Raw genomic sequence first — 22,195 nt, forward strand, 5'->3', positions numbered from 1 at the left:
GAGAGAGAGAGAGAGAGAGAGAGAAGGAAGAGAGAGGAGAGAGAGGAGAGAGAGAGGAGAGAGAGAGAGACTGCGAGGAGACTGTGAGAAGGAGATACGGCCAGGGGTACTGCGAGAGGAGCAGAGAGAAGGCCAGGGAAGTAAGAAAGACAGGGAAAAGAAAGATATGTAAAAGTAGGAAAAGGAAAAAGGAAAAATAAAGAAGCAAACACTAGCTTCAAGTTGTATCAAGCCCCTCATTTCAATCCTCAGCCCTTCTCTTTTCGTGCCTCCGAATCCCGCGGGTCAGGACAAACAGAACCTATGAGCACAGTCCTTGGAGGAGAAGGTGCCAGCTGGAGAGGCCAGCTGCCACTTTTCCCTGTTGGCCCATCTATTCCACACACCCAATCAAAAAAGTGAAGCCTAATTGTTATTAACTTCTCTTGTTTTAGGAGGAGGCAAACTGTAACATATCAGAAATCAAAAGGGTTTTTTTGGACAGGATTGTTAACCAGTTAAAAATTTTCTCTGATTCACACAGTCAAAATAATACAATATATGTTACACCAAAACAATCTCTAAATCTTAACATATATGTAAACAACTACAAAAATGTCCATTTGGTCATCCTCCATGTATCAGTAAAGTAAAGCAATAAACACTTAGCTATTTTAGTTGAAAGTGTCTAAAGGTGCACTGAGGTTTAATAAGAGTTTAGTTTATGAGGGCAGAAATCGTCCTAAATGAAGATGGGAGCTCACAAAACAATTGGCATAAACTCATTTATTTGTTCATTTGTTTACTCAGTTGCTATATGTGGATGGTCCACTGTGTGCCAGACGTTGAGGCCAGTGGGAATATAGGAAAAGTAAGACGTAGTCTTTGCCCTCAAGGAGTTTATACTCTACAGGTGAGAGACAAATAAGTCACAGCCAAGTATGGTCTGGGGAGCACAGGGGCCTCTGGGAACAGGCAAGGGGCATCTAAGCCAAACTGTAGCCTGGGTGTGCATTATGTAAAACTTCTTCCAGACCCTGTAAAACTTGGGGGAAATGATTATTTAAGAGAACGTATCTAAAATAATTATTCTGCTTTGAAACCTAGACTCTGAAGATTAAATATCCATCCAAATTTCAAGATCCTACAGTAGTTCCTCTTCAAGAATTTGCATGGCATCAGTATCTACAGGAGAGGAAAAGGGTAAAAGATGTTTGGGATGTGGGAGATATGGACAAAATTATGCTTGAATTATCTATGCCTCATTTTGGAAAAACTGAACCAGTAATTTTAATGCAATTACATTTTCTGTATGTTATACTCTTAAATTATTTCAATCATTTTACCAGACTGATTTTTAAGAAAAAGTAAATCATTTTCAAGATTTCCTTTTGGAAGTTGTGTGATAAGGTAAGTTTTAAATTCTCAATGTTACTACTTATCCCTGCTAATGTTACTCCTCTTTCCTTGCATATCATTCATACTTCCTGTGACCACCTGACACTCAGGTCACTGTAGCCTGCCACTTTTCTTGCCCTTGCTCTAGAAGGTTTTATTTATTTATTTTAAAGATTTTATTTATATCTTCATAGAAGAACTGGGGTGCAGGCCAGAGGTGTGGGTATGTGGATGCGTGAGAGAGGATTTCCCAGAGACAGAGTGGGGAGCAGAACAGGTGGATCTACTGAAATACACTGCTGAGGGAAGCAGTGGGCAAGACAGGAGAGGTCTGCTGCACCATGTAGGTTAGCTCCCTGCCAGGGGATCGAACTCAGGCAGTTGCAGTTGCAGTGATAACGCTGAGACTTAACCCCTAGGCCACGAGGGAGGCCCCCCTCTGGAAGGTTTTAGTGGTTGGTATACAGCACAGATAAAGAAGGGACTTGTGTGGAGTTGTTATCTAGGGGCGCTCTTATGACAGCCACCAAGTTCCCATAGGGTAACCTTGTCCTGGTTGACACTTTCTTTTTTGTGTACTGTCCCCAACAGTACGCTTGCAGCAAATGCAGACCCTTGGGCTAGCAGAACTTGTCCAGGGATGGCAGATATATTTCCTCTTGGGTGCCAGTCCTATTTTTGGTAGGGCTGCTTGTAGCAAGTGATGTGAGGATTCTAAAGTGACATCTCGCTCACTGACACCTGGTTTTGGGGGGAGGTTGGACTGGGGCATGCCTCCTACTTGTTGCCCCGACCCAGTCTTGTGGAGAGTCTCAGTCCTGGCTTCCCTGCCCCACCCCATCTCCCAATTGACTGATGAAAACCCATTTTCCCACCAGAGCAGTTTTGATTGGTCTGTGCTCAGTTACACAGGATATCCTGTGATCCGGTGGTTATCATGTAGATGTAGATTGTGTTATTTTATAAGACCTCTGCATAAAATGCAGATGTAAACAGTGCAAAACTGAGCCAAGAGCATCATTTGTTAAGTCTTCTATCCCATATTTGCACTGAAATTCAAATGAAGCCATAGTAGACACTTACACAAGGTAATTACTAAATACCAGATATTATTATAATTTTTTGTATAAATGAACTAGTCCTTACAACAAACCAGTGGTCCTGGTTTGCCTGGGACTAAGATTTGCTGGAAGGTAGAAATTTCAATGCAAAAGCTAGGCAAACCGGGACAGTTATTCACCTTAGCATAAAACAATGTTTTTCTTAATTTCGATCATAAACTACCATACTGCCTACCAGTGTTGTGCGCTCCATCAACAGGACAACCGTGATCTCATGTTTGTATTTTGTACATATTCCCACTGATCCTTAAAGAAAGATTGATGTGGATTCTAATCATAATTTCCTGCCCTTTTCATTCTGGGTTACTGATCTTAAAGGGGACATAGTTTAGGGCCTCTTTGGTGGTGCAAGGGGTTTAGACGCAGCACTATGAAGCTATCTGCAGCCAGTGCAAGGCAAGTTTAATCCCTGGCCATGGAGGTGACCCACGTGGCATAGCAGACCCCTCCAATCTTGCCCGCTGCTCTCCTCAGCAGTATATTTCAGTCAATCTACCTGTTCTGTTCCCACTCTGTCTCTGGTGAATCTTCTCACCCCCTACACCTCAGCTTATACCCCAGATCTTATATGCATACATAAATAATTTTTTTTAAAAGGGGGACATAATTTGGTGACCACACACTGGAATTTAGAAGGGTCACCATCACTACTATGTGAATGAAAACACTAATCTCTTTATTTTGAGTAGCTTAGAACTTAAAAGTATTGATAAAGATGACTTATCTTCCTCACTTACTATGCCCAGGAAATCCCTGTTGGCTCTCAGGAAACATTTTCTCATCCTGACTACCTTCTGTCAAAAAGGCATTCTTCCAGTCTTTGGTATTGACAGCTGTGGCAACAGCTTCCCCTTATCTGTGGTATTGCTTACTAGTTTCAGTTAACATGTGGTCCAAGAAAAATACATGCAAGAAGATATGTTGAGAAAGAGAAAGATAGAAACCACATTCACACAATTTTTATTAAAGTATATTATTACTCTAGTTTATTATTAATTATTGTTAATCTCTTACTGTGCCTCATTTTTACATTAAGCTTTATTATAGCTACGTGTAAATAAAGGAAAAAAACACAGTATACATAGGACTCAGTGCTCTTTGCTATTTCAGCATCCATAGGAGGTCTTGCAAAGTATCCCCCCACAGAAAAGGAGGGGACTACTAATTATACAAATCTCCTAACCTCATCCAGCATGCCATAGTAAAATGTGCTTCAAAAATGAAGCCAGGGACTGCATCTTGTTGTCAAGTTAATATAACAAGTATGCTATACACACAGGTGCCATCTGTTATCTACCATTAAATCATATCACTAGGCGGCCCCTAGTGATGTTAGATTCTTAAGAATGTTCTTAAATTCTTTCTGAGAACAAAGTTCTGAAAAATGACAATGTATTTTTTAAATATTCTGTCCCAGAGTTTAGAGTCTTTGTGGATTAAGCAAGTTTTTCTTTTTCTTATCACATTTATGTGTGTGTGTTTACATTACCTTTATAGGAACTCAGGAATGAAACTTGGGTATATTCTTCCTTTGTGATGTGTTTTGTTAATGATCAACTCCTCGGTGATGAACTTGATCTTCAGAAATGGGCCCACAAGATATGGGATATAGTTGATTTTAAACCCCCTGCACTTTACGAGGCACTTACTGAGGATTATTCTATTAAATTCTTAAAAGACACCAAGGCAAGTTATACTGATTTTTAAGTTTTTAATCTTTTACGTTGATTCAGAGTTAATTATGGATATCCTGACAAAAGGGACCATAAAATAATAGGAGAGGGCCTCCCCGGTGGCGCAGCGGTAGAGCGCTGGGTTGCGAAGCTGCCCGCGGCCTCTGCGGCGCCGGTTCAATCCCCGGCTGCTCCCCGGCCACCGGAGGAGGGTCCCACATGGTGCGCAGACCTCTCCTGCCGCCCGCTGCTCCCCTCAGCAGTGTACTTCGGTCCTTCTGCCTGCTCTGCTCCCCGCTCTGGCTCTGGTGAATTCTCTCACCCTCCCGCCCTTCTGACTGTACCCAGTGCATGTATAAACAAAACAAAAACAAGCAAACAAATAAAGAAAAACATGCCTCTATTAAAAAAAAAAATCTTTAAAAAAAAAATAATAGGAGACTAAGTTTTCAGTTTTCAATGACCTTATGATCTAGTTGCAAAGGATTGTTTTGTGGTAGGTTCAGCTCAGTGGTGAGTAAAGTCAGCATATCTCTACAGAAAGAGAACATCCCTGTTCAAACACTTTGCTCCCCATGGAAATATATATATATATATTTTTTAATAGAGGCATGTTTTATTTATTTATTTATTTGTTTGCTTGTTTTGTTTTATACATGCACTGAGTACAGTCAGAAGCGCGGGAGGGTGAGAGAATTCACCAGAGCCAGAGCGGGGAGCAGAGCAGGCAGAAGGACCGAAGTACACTGCTAAGGGGAGCAGCGGGCAGCAGGAGAGGTCTGCGCACCATGTGGGACCCTCCTCTGGTGGCCGGGGAGCAGCAGGGGATCGAACCGGCACAGCAGAGGCCGCGGGCAGCTCTGCAACCCAGCGCTCAACCGCTGCGCCACAGGGGAGGCCCTCCATGGAAATATTTATAGATTGCTATCTGCCTTAATATATAAAGACCCCCCCAACCCCCGCAAAAATTCAAACCTGTCATTCTCTCATCTTTAGTGAAGTGTTTTAATTAATACTTTCTACACTTAAATGAGTGCTACTACCCTAAGAGAAGGAAAGTATGAGCATAAAGGGGACATTGAAAGCATGATGCCTTCTTTACAAAAGCAGGAGTAGTCAAGCTATAGTACTGGGAAATTTCCAGTGGCAGAGGATAGTCAGGAAGCCTGAAGCCCAGAGAGAGAGACAGACAGACATCAGGGTAGAGAGGCAATAGATATAAAAGTGCTTTGTGATTATGCTCAGAACCTTGATGTAACAACAACTACCATATGCTGAAATCATCTCATGCCCACGATGCCTATGCCCACAGAAAGACCCAATGCTAGGAGCTGAGGTGTGCAAAGGCAAAGACCTCTCTCCTTGGCCCTTGTTGAACCACTCCCTTAAACAGAATCTGAAACATAGTAGGTGCCAAGTGAATGAGGGCAAATGCACTTGGAAAAATCTCTGAATTCTGGGTGTAGGTAGGTCTTTGGGGTTCATATTAGTTAATTTCCAAAGGGGTGGGGTCCAAGAAAGTACATTTGTGCTCTGGGAATGGCAGGAGACAACCATGAAGGCCAGAATTAGTGGGAAACAAGCTGGGAAAATGAGAGTAGCAGGCAACAATATCAAACTACTGTGATTAACATGAAAACCTCACAACTGACAGGGAGACTTGAGAACCAACTTTGGAAAGTAAGTGGGAACCAAGGGAGATCTGTCAGCAGGAAAACATGGCAAGAGTCACTGTGTGCGAACTCGCAGCCAGGACACTGCCATGTTGCTGTATTCACCCAGAATAGCTTCTCAGCTCTCCTTCTGTCTCATTGCATCACCCCCTGGAGATCCAGGCCAGAGTTGCTGAGTAATGAGGCCCCTGTCATTTCCCACAACCTGGTTCTCACAGAGGAGGGAGAGGTAGTATCAGTCCTTTAGGTTCTATAGGCAGTGATGGACCCAGTGGGGAGTTCCCAAATAGAAAAGGTGTTCAAATGTTAATCAGCGGGGGAAAAAGCAGATCCACTAAAGAAAAGTTGATCTTACTGTTCATTCTGAACCAAAGTTAGATTTTAGCCAGAAGGAAAGTCAAGCCAGCAGAACTTTCATAGAGTGTGGCATAATCCTCTTTGCTTTTTCTTTTTAACACTTAGGGCTGTGCAGAAACAGGTTGGAGTGAGGAAAGCCTGGTGGCAGGGACACAGTAACCATTTAAAAAGGTGCTATAGCAGCATGGACTGGAGATATTGACAGACTGAACTAATTAGGGGCAGTCAAGAGAGAGGAACTAGATTCCAAAGAAAGTCCTTAAATTTTTTCATGCAGAGGCTAGATTTTTCTTGCTGATAAAACCTAGGAACTTGTTTGCTTCTGGGTTGGAGTGACCTGCTAGACAATTTTGTTTGTGTAACCTTGTGTTGCATTCATTTGCTCTCGTTTCATTGGAATTTTCAGAATTATCTACTCTTGACAATGGCATGAAAACAATATGTTGTTACAAGGGGAAGCTTAATGGACTTATTGCAGACATCAATCATGATTTCCAGTATATCTTCTTTTTCTTCCTAAGCTGTAAAATTTATATTATACCTCTCATTCCGAAGTCATAATATTCTTATAATTGAGAACTTGTGATACAGAAGCTGAGAGGCAAAATTTATTATTTTTTTTTTTATAGAGGCATGTTTTATTTATTTGTTTGTTTGTTTTGTTTATACATGCACTGGGTACAGTCAGAAGCGGGAGAGGGTGAGAGAATTCACCAGAGCCAGAGCGTGGAGCAAAACAGGCAGAAGGAGGGAAGTACACTGCTCAGGGGAGCAGAGGGCTGCAGGAGAGGTCTGTGCGCCATGTGGGACCCTCCTCCAGTGGCCGGGGAGCAGCCGGGGATCGAACCAGCACCGCAGAGGCCGAGGACATCTTCGCAACCCAGCGCTCAACCACTGCGCCACCGGGGAAGCCCTAATTATAATTATATGGATGTAATACTACCTTCCTGGATGCCATATAGCACAATATTATTTCAGTCTTTTAATTAAAAAAAGACTAGTGTGACAAAATGATGGGGGTACTATATGTAAAAGTGGTTTAATTTATGTTTCCCAGATTTTTTTTTTTTTCTCATATAAGAGCTGGCGTGTGGGCCAGAGGTGTGGGGGGTGAGAGGATTCACCAGAGACAAGAGTAGGGAGCAGAACAGGCAGATTTATTGAAATACACTGCTGAGGGGAGCAGCAGGCAAAGCAGGAGAGTTCTGCCAGACCATGTGGGTTATCTCCCTGGCTGGGCTGGAACTCAGGCGGTGATAGCACTGAGACTTAACCCCTAGGCCACCAGGGAGGCCCTATTTCCTAGATTCTTGAGAAATAGTGCGGGGCAAGTGATGTATCTTGCTAAGTAAGACAGCATTTTTATGTATGAGAATGGTACCTAAAACAGCTGCATTCCATTAGATCTCTGCTCCCTAGATGAATGTTATTCTGGTAGAGACTAGTGTTTTCATTTTGGATGTCTCTCTGTAGGGCTAGCAAGGTCTCACAAGTGCTAGTTGACTCTATCAGAAAGGGTGTCAATTAAAAACAAGAGCAGGGGGCATCTGAGAATGTGAAGATATGATTGAAATAACTCAAAAGTACAGCATCCTATCTTCCTTACTCCTGGATATTGTGGCCTTATTTTCCTACTCAGAAAGGGTATTGCCTAGCTGTGGTTAGCTGTACCATCTGAAAATCTAGAACCTTTAATCAAAGATTAGCTAGATCTTTTCCCAAAATTACTCAGGAAAGAAATCTCAATCTGCTTCTTTTCCCAAAGGGACCAACAACTGGTGTTTCTTAGCACACCTAGTTTGTGACATATTTGGATCTAGGTGTTGTATTCTCAGTATTACATGATAGGTTAATGTTATTCAAAGCTTCACTATCAAAAGGTCTTACAAAGTGTGTTACTTTGATTGTAAAGATTTGATATAAAATGAAACTTTTTCCCAGTCATCTTTTTAATTTTGCTGTTGTCATATCTAATGTTGTTAAAAGCTTAAAACAGAAAATGTTCTCTTCTACTTTTGGTCATTTATTAAACTTTCTTGACCTGCCTTATCTTTTTTTCGTAATTTTAATAGCATGATTTTGTGTTCATGGACGTTTCTATTGATTATTACCCAGTGGGAAGATTGATTTTTGAGGTAAGAGTGTTTGTTATTACTTTTTAACAAGTGGGAGGAGTGGGAATCTGTAAATGTAGAAATATTAAATATCAAAACCTTTTATCTTTATTTTGTAGCTATTTTGTGATGCAAAATCCACTCTACACTTTTGGCTCAGTTTGTAATTGTTTTTACACCAGGAGCTGTGCCTGGTCACACTGCAGTCACAGCTACCAGTCCAAGACTGGGACATACTGACCTGCAGTCAAAGTGGCTGACACGTCTCAACTGTGGTGCTAAGGACCTAGTTCCTGGTTCCAGGTTCAGGATATGAGAGGTTTGGAGGTGAGATAAGGATGGCATTGAAGGAAGACAGGTACCCTGGGGATTATGACCCAGGTTTAGGGCCTTGGCAACTGCTGGCATGATTATGTGCAGAAACATTAGGATAGGGTTCTTTTAAAACTGACTTTTGATATACCAGTCATTTATTTGATCCAATATGAACTGACCAATGTGATTGTGCCAGTATCTTCAGTTCTATACACACAAATAATGTAGCTCATGACTGAAAAATATTCTAATTCAGAAAAGAAACACTAGTGCTCGCTTTGGCAGTACATGTACAGAAAAGAAATACTTGCAGAAAAATAATAAATTTATTCTCTTAGCTGCCATAGAGGTGATTTTTTTCCTTTGAAAAAACTATAAATAGAACTTCATTTGGGTCTTTAGTTTGTACATTTCTTAAGGTCACCAACATTGAATAATAGAATTTTAGGACTGAAGTGCTGAGGAGGTTCAGCAATTAATCTATCTGTAAGTAGAGATGAGACAGATGCAGTGGTTGAAAACTTTTTCAAGGCCACTGTGGACTAGCAAAGCTGGAGTCTGACCAGACTTTCTGGATTACAGACCAGAGTTTTTCCCATTGTTTTTTCCTCCCATGTGTATCTTTAACTAGCATAAAGTGAAACACTAAGTCAGCAGCTTTTTAGCATTGAGGTCATTCTGTGATCTTTTTTAAAGACAAATTTTACCATCTGTCATTCAAAGAGACACATTACCCTGACTGGCTGAGACTGAAAGTCATTGCATCAAGGCCCAGACCCTGTGGGGCCATTGCAAAGGCACTAAGAGCAATTGGGTATTTACCATGTGCCAGTAAAGGGGAAGTGAGATAATTCTAAAAGCCTGGTAACCCATTTATAGTGGACTTTAGAAGCCTTTTTATAAGATGTATTTAAATATGGGTGTCTAATATTTGACAACTTCATTTCAAGTCAAAGAACTAGTCACACTCCAGTGCTAGGATGGGCCCAGCTGGGAGGCTGCCCTAGTTTCCTGAGCAAGACCTGGCTGAGTTCCCTGCCTCTCCTTCCTGGCAGAGCAGGCATTTCCCCTTAACCTCCCTCCCCTTGCCTGCTTCTAGGCAGAGCTGGGAGCTTTGAGTGTGTAGGTCTTACTGGTTTCCACAGGATTTCTGCAAGAAAGTAAAGTAAGAATAAAGAGAAGGGAGAGCCATAGGGTACGCAGCTCATTCTGGCTGCCTGGATCTCAAGGAGAGTGACACAGTACTATTTACTCTTGAGGTTTGTTAGAGTGTCTGGTGTAGCAGTAATAAGAAACAGCATGTCAGCCAATAATGTGTCACCTTGGGTCAACACAGGTGTAGTGGAGTCCAGACAGAAGTGTGTCTCATCCGGGCTCTGTCACTTGCTTTGTAACTTGTTACAGGTCACAGCCTCTGTGACCCTTAGTTTCCTTTTCAATCAAATAGTACTGTTGTGATTATTGAGATTAAGATAATGATCATAGGAGATGCTCAGTAAAGAGGACTGGATATTTTATTAACAACTAGTTGAATGACCTTGTACAAGAACCTTCACATTCAGTACTGTTTCTTTTTTTCTTTTTAAAGATTTATTTATGCATACAAGAGCTGGAGTGTAGGCCAGAGGTGGGGACGGGGGGGGGGGGGGGGGGGGTAGTGGTGGTGAGAAAATTTACCAGAGACAGAGTGGAGCAGAACAGGCAAATTGACTGAAATACACTGCTGAGGGCTGCAGTGGGCAAGACAGGAGAGGTCTGCTGTGCTATGAGGGTTAGCTCCCTGGCTGGGGGTGGATCTAGTGCTGCAGTGGCTGAGGATTGCTTCATAGTGCTGAGAATTAACCCCTTGAGCCACCAGAGAGGTCCTCAGTACTGTTTTTTTTATGGGGAATATAAAGGTCACCTTATGGTCTCTCAAGCCCTTTTCAGCAATAGACCCTCTACCTCATTCTAGAATGAGCTTTTCTCCCACGCATGACACTCATTTCCTTCTTTCTTAGTAGTGTCTAATCCCCCCCTCCCACCCCGCTCCCACACACCGCCAGCACCGCCACCAAACCCTTCCTGCTTTCTTACTGCTCCTGCCACTGTGGAAGCTGCAGATTACCGGGTTCTCGGGAATGTGACCCGTACCCTTGCCCTCTGCCCGGATCTAAAGGCTAGTCTGTCTCAGGGAAGGGGAACTTCGATCCTGGACCCATCTGGGGCCCCCGGGCAGGTGGCAAGAGCGCAGCGGTTCCTGTGCCCCCGCGCCAGCCAGGGGCGTCCTCAACCAGGGGAGAGCTCCCCTCAGAAGCTCCTGGATAGAGTCAGAAGCCTGGAGCTCCCAGTCGGGCACCCCAGACTGGGATTCCTTGGTCCCCTACAAGCAGGCCCCTGGGAAAGAGCATCTGCAGCGCCACTCCCTCAGGCGCCACCCTGAGTGCCACCCTGAGTCCCGGGGATCAAGGGGTAATGAGATGCTAATGAGGCAGGAATAAAGCCTCAGCTGGCTGAATGCCCCGGTGCCACGGCCCACAGGCCACCAGACTCCCTGCTGGGGCGCAGCCCACAAGCTCCATTCCACATCCCCCAGCTCCCTCTCCGCGCCTCTTCTACTCCCTCTCTCCGCCCCCGCCCCTCCAGGTAGCCGCCAGCAGGAAGCAGCCCCTCCCAGCCACAGATTGTCCTGTAAGTTGCCCAGCTGTGCCAGCTGTGTACCCCCGCCCGCGGGGGCCGGGAGTGGGTGGGGGCGCGCTACTGGCGAAATACGGTCAGAGGCGCTGGGGAACCCCGTCTGGCTGCTGGGGCCGGCCTCCCCCGGCTCCCGCCCTGCTGAGCCGCTCTCCAGACCTTAAGGTCCAGAGTGTGAGTATCCCCACCCCAACAGCCAGCGGTCCAGCTCCCTCGCCATCCTTCCAAACCGCCCTGCGAGGTACGGCCTCGACCTGGCGTTTCCAGACTGGGTGGCCCCTGTCCCCTGGGCTCAGATCTTCCTTCTTCCACTTCCTCCACTTCCCTTCTGCCCTTCCTGCCTGTTCCTCCTCCTGGACAACGCTTGCCTCGTCCAGGTGACCTGCAGAGGACAACCTTAGTCTCCTGCTTTGGGGCGACCCTCTGGATTCCCGCCTGGAATTGCAGGGTGACTGCGGGCGTGGGGGCGGGGATCAACCCCAGTGCTCTGCCCCACCAATGCGGCCCACTTCCCTAACTTCCCCGCGAGCAACTCCATCCTCCAGTACCCTCTGACTCCCCCTAGTCCGAGCGTGAGAAAGTCCTCTCCAACACCCCTCAATTCGCTTGGGGGCCCCAGTGAGGGAGAGTTGGACAAAAGAAAGCCTTGTTTTGGGAGATTCCTGGGAGAGCGAACCCGAGCCCAGAGGGGATGGGGTGGAGCATTGAGCCCAACGGGGTTGGGTGGGAGGGAGGTGTCAGGACACACCCAACTGCTGTGGTCCCCTCCCCCAGGCCCCCTGGGGCAGAGGCAGGTCTTAAGGGAAGTGTTTTGACCACAGTGAGATAGAAATAGACCCAGTCCTGGTCACATCACCCAGTCAATCCAATATCCTCTGGCTATTAGTTTTGGTGATGGGAAGTGGAACCTACACAGAGATTGTCTCCCCACCCCCCCACCCCCCTACCCCTGTCTCCCCCAGGCCCCGCCTCAGGAGGCAAGGCAAGCAAGAGTACTAAATAGGAAACTTTGTCCCTGGCAATATGACACACCCTACATGCCCTGTGGCACAGGGAGGCATGGGGCAAATGGGACAGTGTGCATGCCCAGCAGCTGGGGTTGTAGGTTTTAGGTCTGTCCTGTCTGCACAGGTAGGTAAACTTTCTTCTCAGGGAAGTCCATCTTCTCTGGTTCTGAGAAATTCTCCCATGCTCTGCTGCCTGGGCCTGAAAGCTGGATAAGAATTCCTGCTGCCTGGGCCCCAGAGCAGGGCTTGGAGACCTCTGGACAGCTGGCAGCTCCCTGGCTTTCCCTTTTTCATTTCCGAATTTGGCAGGTTTCTCTTGGAGTGGAAGGGATGGCAGCTGTCTGGAGCGGATGGGAGTGGGCTGGGGGAGAGAGCAGAGCCAATCAGGTGGACCTGGAGTTCCCTGGGGATGCCAGCAGCTTTCTTTTTACTTTTGCTTCTTTATCCAGTCACCTCCCCTTCTCTTTCCTCCTCCTCCTCTCCAGCAACCAGGTGACTCAGATCAGCTGCTCCTCTCCTTGGGAGCTTCTGGGCCCTCATGACCTCCTCCATGTCCTCCAACCCCGCACATGCTCACTTTGAGAGCTTCCTCCAAGCCCAGCGCTGCCAGGATGTGCTGAGCAGCTTCCAAGGACTTTGCAGGGCCCTGGGAGTGGAGCCTGGTGGGGGGCTGCCCCAGTTCCACAAGATCAAGGCCCAGCTCAACTACTGGAGTGCCAAATCACTGTGGGCCAAGCTGGACAAGAGAGCAGGCCAGCCTGTGTACCAGCAGGGCCAGGCCTGCGCCAACACCAAGGTAGATACCCGGTGCCTGGGATGGGACTTAGAGAGTGGAGGTGAGTCAGGGGGGAGACCCATGCCGTGCCCACTCTGCCCTGTGTTTGCAGTGCCTAGTGGTGGGTGCTGGACCTTGTGGTCTGCGGGCTGCTGTGGAGCTGGCGCTGCTGGGGGCCCGTGTGATGCTGGTAGAAAAACACACCAAGTTCTCTCGCCATAACGTCCTCCACCTTTGGCCCTTTACCATCCATGACCTTCGGGCACTTGGTGCAAAGAAATTCTATGGGCGCTTCTGCACAGGCACCCTGGACCACATCAGTGAGCATCATGTGGGGCCTAGAGGGGTGGGTGGACCTGAGCCACCCAGTGGGAGGCTGCTGGCCCAGTCAAGAAGTGGATGACCTTCAGGGTTCAGGTCCCTCATATGTAAAATGGGCAGTTGGACTGAGTGATCTTTAAGGCCTTCTCTAGCTCAGACCAGGTGCACACTGGTGCGGGGGGGAGACCAGCGGTTCCCAGATCCCTGCTCCTAACATCCTCTCCCTTTCAGGCATCCGGCAGCTTCAGTTGCTTTTGTTGAAGGTGGTTCTGCTGCTAGGGGTGGAAGTTCACTGGGGGGTCACTTTCACTGGGCTACAGCCCCCTCTTAAAAAAGGTAAGTTCTCTGCACCAGAGAACCCCTACCTGCCAAGATTTTGGCCTATGAAAGATAAAAACTGGGTTTGAGAGTCAGCCACGGCTCCCTTTCTAGTAGTGTAGCCTCGTGCAAACCCCTCTGAGTCTCATTTTGATCATCGGTGAAATGGGAGTTGTTTCCTTCCTTGCCAACTGCCCACAGTTGTTGTGAAGGTGCAATTTGGTAGAGGATGCATCAATGCTTTCTAAACCATAAAGCTCTTCACATATTTAAATATTTCATGGGGTTGTCCTGGAAGTATAAGGACCCCTTCAGATTTCCACACCTTGTGCTTCTCAAACTGTCTTCCCCAGGGAGTGGCTGGCGTGCTGAACTCCAGCCCAATCCCCCAGCCCAACTGGCCAACTATGAATTTGATGTCCTCATCTCAGCAGCTGGTGGTAAATTCGTCCCTAAAGGTGAGTGATCCCTTCCCTCAAAGAAATCCGGATCTTGAGATCCTCCTGGGCCTTTCTGACTGTTATCCTCCTTGTCCTTTTACCACCAACTGCCTGCCCCATCTCTAGGTTTTACTGTGCGAGAAATGCGCGGTAAACTGGCCATTGGCATCACAGTCAACTTTGTGAACCAGCGCACTGTGGAAGAGATACAGGTGCCTGAGATCAGCAGTGTGGCCAGGATCTACAACCAGAACTTCTTCCAGAGTCTGCTCAAAGCCACAGGTCTGGGCCCTCTCACGGAGCTCCCTTACTGGCTGACTGTGGGCTGGCTTTCCCCTAAGGCTTGTGCTCAGCCCAGTGAATCTCCCACTCCCATCTTTATGGTCTTGGCAACAAAAGGGAAAGAAGTTGTATCCCCAGTAGCTCAGTAGGCACAGCCCCACTTTGCACTCAGCATGAAATATCTAGAATCTCTCACAAGATGCATGGGATTTTGCCTTGTGTTTCTTTACATATGCTGTGATCTAAAAATGATATAAATTCAAAATGGAAGTAGCACTTCAAGAAAATGCCTGCTGTTTACTTTGGCTTCACACTGCCATGCCCCCTGCCATGTGTAACACCCAGGTAGAGAAGCCAGGGGGTCACTCCTAAGGGTGGGCTTATGTGGTTCAGGTCTCAGCTGCCACCTCACCCTGGTTTCTCTCTTTGCTGCAAGTCCTAGGCCTCCTGGGTCTGGCACAGATGTGCCATCAAAACTCGTGGGCCCTGTGTGCGGGGCATCTCATGCAGTCTAAGATGTGATGCCTCTCTCAGAGGTGGGGCATGGCTGGGAGCTTGAAGAGGTGACATAGTAAGGAGGAGACTCATCTCTTTTCTCCCTGCCCCCCCCCCAGGCATTGATCTGGAGAACATTGTGTACTATAAGGACGATACCCACTACTTCATGATGACAGCCAAGAAACAGTGCCTGCTGCGACTGGGGGTGCTGCGTCAGGTGACGTCGGGGTTCATGCAGGGAGGTCTGGGTGGCAGTCCTGGGAGGTGGTGTCCTGGACACAATCTCCCCCCACTGTATGTGGTGGACCCCCTCTTCTCCTGCCAATGCCTTGGCATTTTCTCCACCCCACAAGCTCTTTGCTTCTGGAATTTACATGGCAATACGAATCACTTTCTGTGCTAACCCTGATGCACCACAGGACTACTTATGTAATCTCTTTGAGGGCACGGATTCTGTCTCTGTGTCCTTTGCCTGCTGATGACTCTCAGTACTTCAGATGGGATCTGGAATGTATTTGCTAAAGAGCTAGTTGAACATCTACTATGTGGTGGGTACTATGTTGAAAACCTTACATTCATTTTTCTCATCTGATTCTCAAAACTACCTTGAGAAGTTAATCATATTATTTTAAATGACGGGGAAACTGAGGTGCTGAGTTCAGTGATGTGTCCAAAGCAAGTGTCTGACACTAGTCATGGTCCTGGGCATCAGGGCAAGGTGGGGCCTGGGTCCTCCCTTCAGCAGGGTGAGTGATGAGGGAGGGACTTGACTTTGGCAAGCAGGACACATAAATTCCTGCACTAACTCATCCTTCAATTGTTAAGTAGTGTGGGGGAGTCCCTCTCTGAGCCTCTGTACATGCATGTTCTGTGCCCAGATGGGTCTGTGCCCAGATGGGGGTCTGTCCATTTCTGCTTCTGATCTCTTGGTTATGTAGGACTGGCCAGAGACTGACCGGCTCCTGAGCAGCACCAACATGGTACCTGAGGCTCTGCAACAGTTCGTCCGGGCAGCTGCTGACTTCGCCACCCAGGGCAAGCTGGGGAAGCTGGAATTTGCCCAGGATGCCCACGGACAGCCTGACATCTCTGCCTTTGACTTAACAAGTATGATGCGAGCGGAGAGCTCAGCTCGAGTGCAGGAGAAGCATGGTGCCCGCCTGCTGCTGGGGCTGGTGGGGGACTGCCTGGTGGAGGTGAGGGGGTCAGGGTCCCTGGTTGGGGGAGGCAAAGAACTGTCTGGCCCTTTAAGAGGTAGGGACTCTTTATAAGGAGGCATAGGGGCTCCATAATTGAGGAGTAAGCTGCCTAATGAGAAGGTGGTAAAAAAAAAAAAAGTTTTGCTTGCTGTGGGGAGGAGCTGAGGTCAGCTCTGTGGAGGTGAGAGACTACAGGGCCTGGTGGGGGTGGGGGAGTCTGCCAGGAACCTTAGGGGCACCTGGGCTTAGGGCTTAGGCACCCCTGTGGACTCCCACTGAGCTGTTTCCTGTCCTCTTGACCCTGCAGCCCTTCTGGCCCCTGGGCACTGGAGTGGCCCGGGGCTTCTTGGCAGCCTTCGATGCAGCATGGATGGTGAAGCGGTGGGCAGAGGGCACTAGGCCCCTAGAGGTGTTGGCAGAGCGGTGAGGCCTGTGTTGTGGGTTCACGTGGGTATGGCTGGATATTGGGCAGGGGTCAGAAAGAGGTTCAAGGGTGCTGGGTGAATAGATGGGGACTTGCGCAAAGTGAATAGCTCTTGAGGAGTGGATACTGATGGGTACCCTCTCACTCATCCCCCTACCCCCTGCCCTGCAGCGAGAGCCTGTATCAGCTGCTGTCACAGACATCCCCAGATAACATGCACCGCAACGTGGCCCAGTACGGGCTGGACCCAGCCACCCGCTACCCCAAACTGAATCTCCGGGCTGTGACCCCTAATCAGGTCAGACTCCATGGTACCCCTACACTGGACTTCCTAGGCAGTCCCCCCCTTCCAGGTCAGGCCTTCCCACTATCTGCCCAGTTACTGCCCCTCTGGGTGAGTCCCCTGGGCTGGGCCCTCTACGGATTGAGGAATGGTGTGCTCAGCCTGCCTTAAGACACGAAAAGGATTGCCATAGGTACGAGACCTCTATGACATAATGGCCAAGGAGCCTGTGTGCTGGCAGAATGACAAGACAGACACAGGAACGCCGGCCACAGGTGAGCAGACCTTCCCCCAGGCCCATGTCCAAAATACTTGCCAAATGCAATCATCAGAATAGCTGCAACCTCAGGCTCCAGGGAACAGGGTGTTAGAGCACTCTAGGGTGGTGGGAAGTTTGGGGGCATGGAGGACTGGAGGGGCAGTGGAGCACTGAGCAGCAGCCATCTCTGTGGAAGTATTTCAGCGTTTTACTCTCCTCGACAGCTGTAGTGGCTAAATGGCAGCCATGCTGTCAGCTGTTCTGACTCACCCCTTCCAGTCTTGCTGACCCCAAATCCACCTGTCCTTTGTGCCTCTGGGTCTCCGTTACCACTCAATTCATGACCTGCTATCTTCTATGGCAAGCATTGATCTCACTTTATTCATCCCCACGTGACTCAAAAAGCCATTTTTTAAAGTAAGAAAATCAGGGTGAAGGAGATGAGCATGAAGGAGATGAGCTTCAGACATGAGCATTAGACTGGTGCCCCAGCAGGTCCCTGTTCCACCTTCCTCCACCTCCCACACTGAGCCCTCACAACCAGCAGCTGTGCTCTGGGAGCCAGGGGGCCATGGCCCAGCACAGCCTCTTCTCCCAGGGTTGACAAGCACCCAGGAGGAGCTGCTACGCTGGTGCCAGGAGCAGACGGCTGGATTCCCCGGGGTCCATGTCACCGACCTGTCTTCTTCCTGGGCTGACGGGCTGGCTCTGTGTGCCCTGGTGCACCGGCTGCGGCCCTGCCTACTGTGAGTTGGGAATCAGGTTTTGGGGTCCCTCTTTCCTGCCTGTGCCCCTCCAAGACAGTGTGGAATGATGAGACGACTGTGGAGTAGGCACACCCAGTGGTGTCCCATCACTTGTTAATAATCCTTCTGCTCAAGCCACACACCTCTCTAGATATTATTCCTGCCTTGATTCTGCCTGTCTATAAGTCAAATGTGTTTAATAGGGAGAACTTTGTGCTCTCCCCCAAGACCAGAAGTTGTTGACACTGGTTGATAAAGGGCATGGCAGAGAATAGAAACCCTTCATGCCCCTTCCCCCCCTGCTGGCCTTCCCCTACTGCTCTCTCTCTACCCTCTCCTCTTGGGTAGTGTCTGGTGTTTGTGTCCTATTGAGTTTTCTCCCCAACACCCCATAGGGAACCATCAGACCTGCAGGGGATGGGAGCTCTGGAAGCAACTTCTTGGGCACTGAAGATGGCAGAGCACGAGCTGGGTATCACACCGGTGTTGTCTGCACAGGCAGTGGTGGCAGGGAGTGACCCTCTGGGCCTCATCGCCTACCTCAGCTACTTCCACAATGCCTTCAAGAATACACCTCAAAATCCAGGTGACCTGGAGGGCAGGTCATCCCGAGTGGGGTGGGAGTGGGGACAGGAGGTGTGTGCATTGAGAGGAGAAGGTGTCCTCTGAGGGACAGCCTGGGAGAGGTGTCCTGAACTGGAGCCTAGCTGTCTGATCTGGGGCTACCGTATTAGCCACCCATCTACCTGACTCCCTGACTCTCCCTGTAGGCCCTGTCAGCCAAGACTCCCCAGTTACCGCCAGTGCTGTGCTTTTCCTTGGCAAACTGCAGAGGACTCTGCAACGCACCCGGGCCAAGGTGGATTCCTGGTGGGGGCGCCTGGGCCACGGGAGTATATTTAGAATGGAGGGAGGGGAGGACCAGGAGCTCAGAGCCCCATACTTACAGCATAGGACTTGTTGCAGGAAAATGGGGAGGATGCTGGTGGCAAGAAGCCTCGCATGGAGGTAAGTGCAGGCACAGGCTGGACAATCCCTGTGCGGGGTTTACCCACATAGTTTTTCCTATATCCTGTTCCCCTATATCTTGCTCCCCACCCCAGGAACTTTAACTCCCCCATTCAATCTCCCTTCTCCCTAGTCTCACTCCCCTTCCCTTCCAGTCTTTTCTATCTGGACACAGCCACTCCCCATAGGGAGTGCCCCTCTACTCCCCATCCTGTCCCTCTGCTCCCCATCCTGAACACTAACCTCCTTAGGAAAAGGCTGAGACCCCAAGTACTGAAGAGCCATCTGTCCCAGAGTCCAGTCTACCCCTGACACCCCCATCCCACCAGGAGGAGGTGAGAACCAGGGCCCCCTTCTGCAAGCAGAAGCCTGGGGAGGGGCAGGAGGAGTGTTCCATGGTGAGGGAAACAGGCCTTGACTCCAGCTGGCCTGTTTCACGGGGGTGGTTGCAGGCTGATGCTGGAGACCTGTGTGCACTTTGTGGGGAACACCTCTATATTCTGGAACGCCTCTTTGCCGATGGCCGTTTCTTCCACCGGAGCTGCTTCCGCTGCCATGTCTGTGAGGCCACACTGTGGCCAGGTGACTATGGGCAGCACCCAGGAGATGGTGAGTGCTGGGAGACCTCCAGAGAGACTTTGGGCCTGGCCTTACCTGGGGGGCAAGGAGCTTGAAGGTAAGGGGGAATGGGGTGCTGGCCATGAGATGGCAATAGGCCCAAGATGGTACTTTCTTCTTCTGGGCCCAGGGTCTTCTCCCCAAATGTGCTGTTCTGAGAAACCAGGAGTCTATGAGAAATTGGGCAGCAAATCCACAGTCCTACCTCCCCCAGGGCCTTGAGCTGCCTACGACTGATGCCTACTCCCCACCCTCTTCTCTCCCAGGACATTTCTACTGCCTCCAGCACCTGCCCCAACCAGAAAGCGACAGCAACAAAAGCCCCGAGAGTCAGGTAAAAACTAAGTGTGTGTGAGGGTGGAAAAGAGTCTCTCTAGCCAAGTGGACTTTGCATTTTCTCTAATAGAAGGTAAGCTCCATGAAGGCAGGGATTTTTGTCCTGTTTTTTTTTTTTATTATTGCTGTATCATAAGTGTCTAGAAAATTGAGTAAATAGTTTGAGTGAATGTCAAGGCCCATATTTGCCTAAAAGGGTCAACTTGACCTCATACCATACAGTTCATTGACCAGATCACATGGTGGTTTTTTCAGGAGCTTCCCACACTGGTTGAGAACAGCATGCCACCAAGCCCCTCCAGTCCCATGGCCCCCCAGGAGGGAGCCAGTCCTGTACCAAGCCCCAGTCAGCCTACCAGTGGGCTGATCCGTCTCTCCAGCCCAGAACGCCGTCAGCTATCCTCCCTTAACCTTACTCCTGGCCCAGAAATGGAACCTCCACCCAAGCTTCTCCGCAGCCTCCTAACTGAGGCCAAGCAGGTCCTGGAGGACAGCATTGTGGGTTGGGGAATGCCAATCCAGACACCTCAAGGTAACCACTCTGCCCAGACATGCTGACCCAGGGTGGGGACAGGGCAGGAGGTATTGGGATTCCTGACAGGGAAATGCTCAGGAATGGAAAGGGAGGTTTTGGGGATCCCAGGTCATGTCACCTCTGTTCAGTTCTTGAGACCATGGAGATGGAGGAAGAGAGTCCCTCCTCCAGTGAAGAGGAAGAGGAAGAGGCGACTGTGGACTTAGCCATGGAGCAGGTGAGTGGGAGGAAACTGATCTGCCCAAGCCAGCATACATCCATTAAATATACCCCCCACAGGAGAAACCTACATTCTGCTCTCTCCTTTGAGCCCTTCTTCAGATGTCTTCTCAACCAGTCTCTTTCATGTCTCTAAGCTTCCATCTTTCCTGCCAGAACTTACCCCACTCCCAGCCTAGGTTCCTTTCAGCTCCTTCCAGAGCTTTCCCAAACTCTATCCACCAAAGAGCTAGGCCCTACCCCTGACTGGCCTGACCCTGCCATAGACCCTGTTAACCTTGGCGAAGAATCCAAGCAACATGAGCAACTACCCAACGTGGAATCGGACCCTGCTACGCCGTGCTAAGGAGGAGATGATGAAGCGGTTTTGCCAGGCCCAGGTGAGGCGCAGGGCCTCTTGAGTGTGGAGATCAGAGCTCCTTGAGTGTTCCGTTCTTGAGCAATATGAAGACTTCTGGGCCTCCTGTCTTGCACCCCTCAGGCCATCCAGCGGCGCCAAAATGAGATTGAGGCTGCTCTGAAGGAGCTGGAGGCTGAGGGTGTGATACTGGAGCTGAACTTGAGGCGCCAGAGCAGTGAGTGAAGACAGAGGCGGGACAAGCTAGGGCACCTCTGTCGCTAGCACCTTGTTCAGCCCTCAGCAATCCCTCAAACCCTTAGCAGGCCCTTTGTAGGCTCCACTTCTCATGCCATCACCTCTCTGACCCTGACTGGAGGCCTCCTGACCACTCTGCCCTGCTTCTTCTCATCAGGTTCTCCAGAACAGCAAAAGAATCTATGGGTAGAACAGCTGCTGAAGCTTGTTGAGAAGAAAAACAGCCTGGTGAATGAGGAGGCTGAGCTCATCATCAGGTAAGGGGTGGAGGGTATTGACAGTGGCATGTGAGTTGAGCCCAGCAGTCCTTGGGTACCTGGTCAGCTGAGTTTCCTCAATCCTGCCCTCTACAGGGCAAAGGAGCTGAACCTGGAGGACAAACAATGGCACCTGGACCAGGAGCTACGAGGCTACCTGAACCAGGATGGTAGGTGGAATGTGGGAAGATGACATCGTGTGGCTGGCATGACACAAGCCTTGTAATCTTAGCTACTAAACAAACAACATGGTTTTCTAGTCCCAGTCCCTCTGAGCACCTCAGGAGGCGGCCAGAAGATAGGGCCCCAAGTCCCTACTCTGTTGCCAGTTCAATCAGAGCTGCCCAATTAGGCTTTCACACAGTCCTTCCTTTGCTGCTGTTAAACAATGCCTTTCCCACAGGCACTGACAAACCTAGTTTCACAGATTAGGAAACAAAGCCTAGGATGTAGACGTCACATAGGCTGGGCCCAGGTTATACCTCTGCTGCCTCCCTGCCTAGTTTTCTGTTCTCTAAGCTTCCTGTCCTTCCTTCAGAAAACCTAAAATCAGATGATGATCGACGGGAAGAGAAAAACATCCTAAAGAAACTGGTGGACGTGGTGAATGAACGAGATGCCCTCATCCGCTTACAGAAGGAACTGCGCAGGCTCAGCGAGCTGGCCTTGGGGTCCGAGGCCCAGGCCTAGAAGAGGACAGGCTGCTGACCTCCTTTCCTACAAGACCATCTCATCCTAGGAAAGGATAGCGCCTGTTCATTTTATAATAAAA

The 22,195-nt window shown here is 49.0% G+C and overlaps 1 protein-coding gene across 1 annotated transcript; it reads left to right on the forward strand.

The window, feature by feature from the left end:
- Positions 1-12,848: 12,848 nt before the first annotated feature.
- LOC311187129 (F-actin-monooxygenase MICAL1-like) lies at positions 12,849-22,113 on the forward strand (the record flags this gene model as incomplete). Its single annotated transcript, XM_084258396.1, has 24 exons — positions 12,849-13,106; positions 13,198-13,405; positions 13,638-13,742; positions 14,078-14,182; positions 14,291-14,446; positions 15,061-15,161; positions 15,883-16,140; positions 16,451-16,566; positions 16,739-16,865; positions 17,044-17,125; positions 17,708-17,855; positions 18,251-18,441; positions 18,626-18,714; positions 18,822-18,863; positions 19,115-19,198; positions 19,316-19,472; positions 19,748-19,815; positions 20,073-20,349; positions 20,481-20,569; positions 20,838-20,951; positions 21,053-21,146; positions 21,324-21,423; positions 21,520-21,593; positions 21,962-22,113. 24 exons carry the CDS (start codon positions 12,849-12,851, stop codon positions 22,111-22,113), a joined length of 3,195 nt encoding a protein of 1,064 aa, XP_084114522.1.
- Positions 22,114-22,195: the final 82 nt, after the last annotated feature.

Source organism: Talpa europaea (genome assembly GCF_964194135.1).
Source record: "Talpa europaea genome assembly, chromosome: 2".
Taxonomy (NCBI): domain Eukaryota; kingdom Metazoa; phylum Chordata; class Mammalia; order Eulipotyphla; family Talpidae; genus Talpa; species Talpa europaea.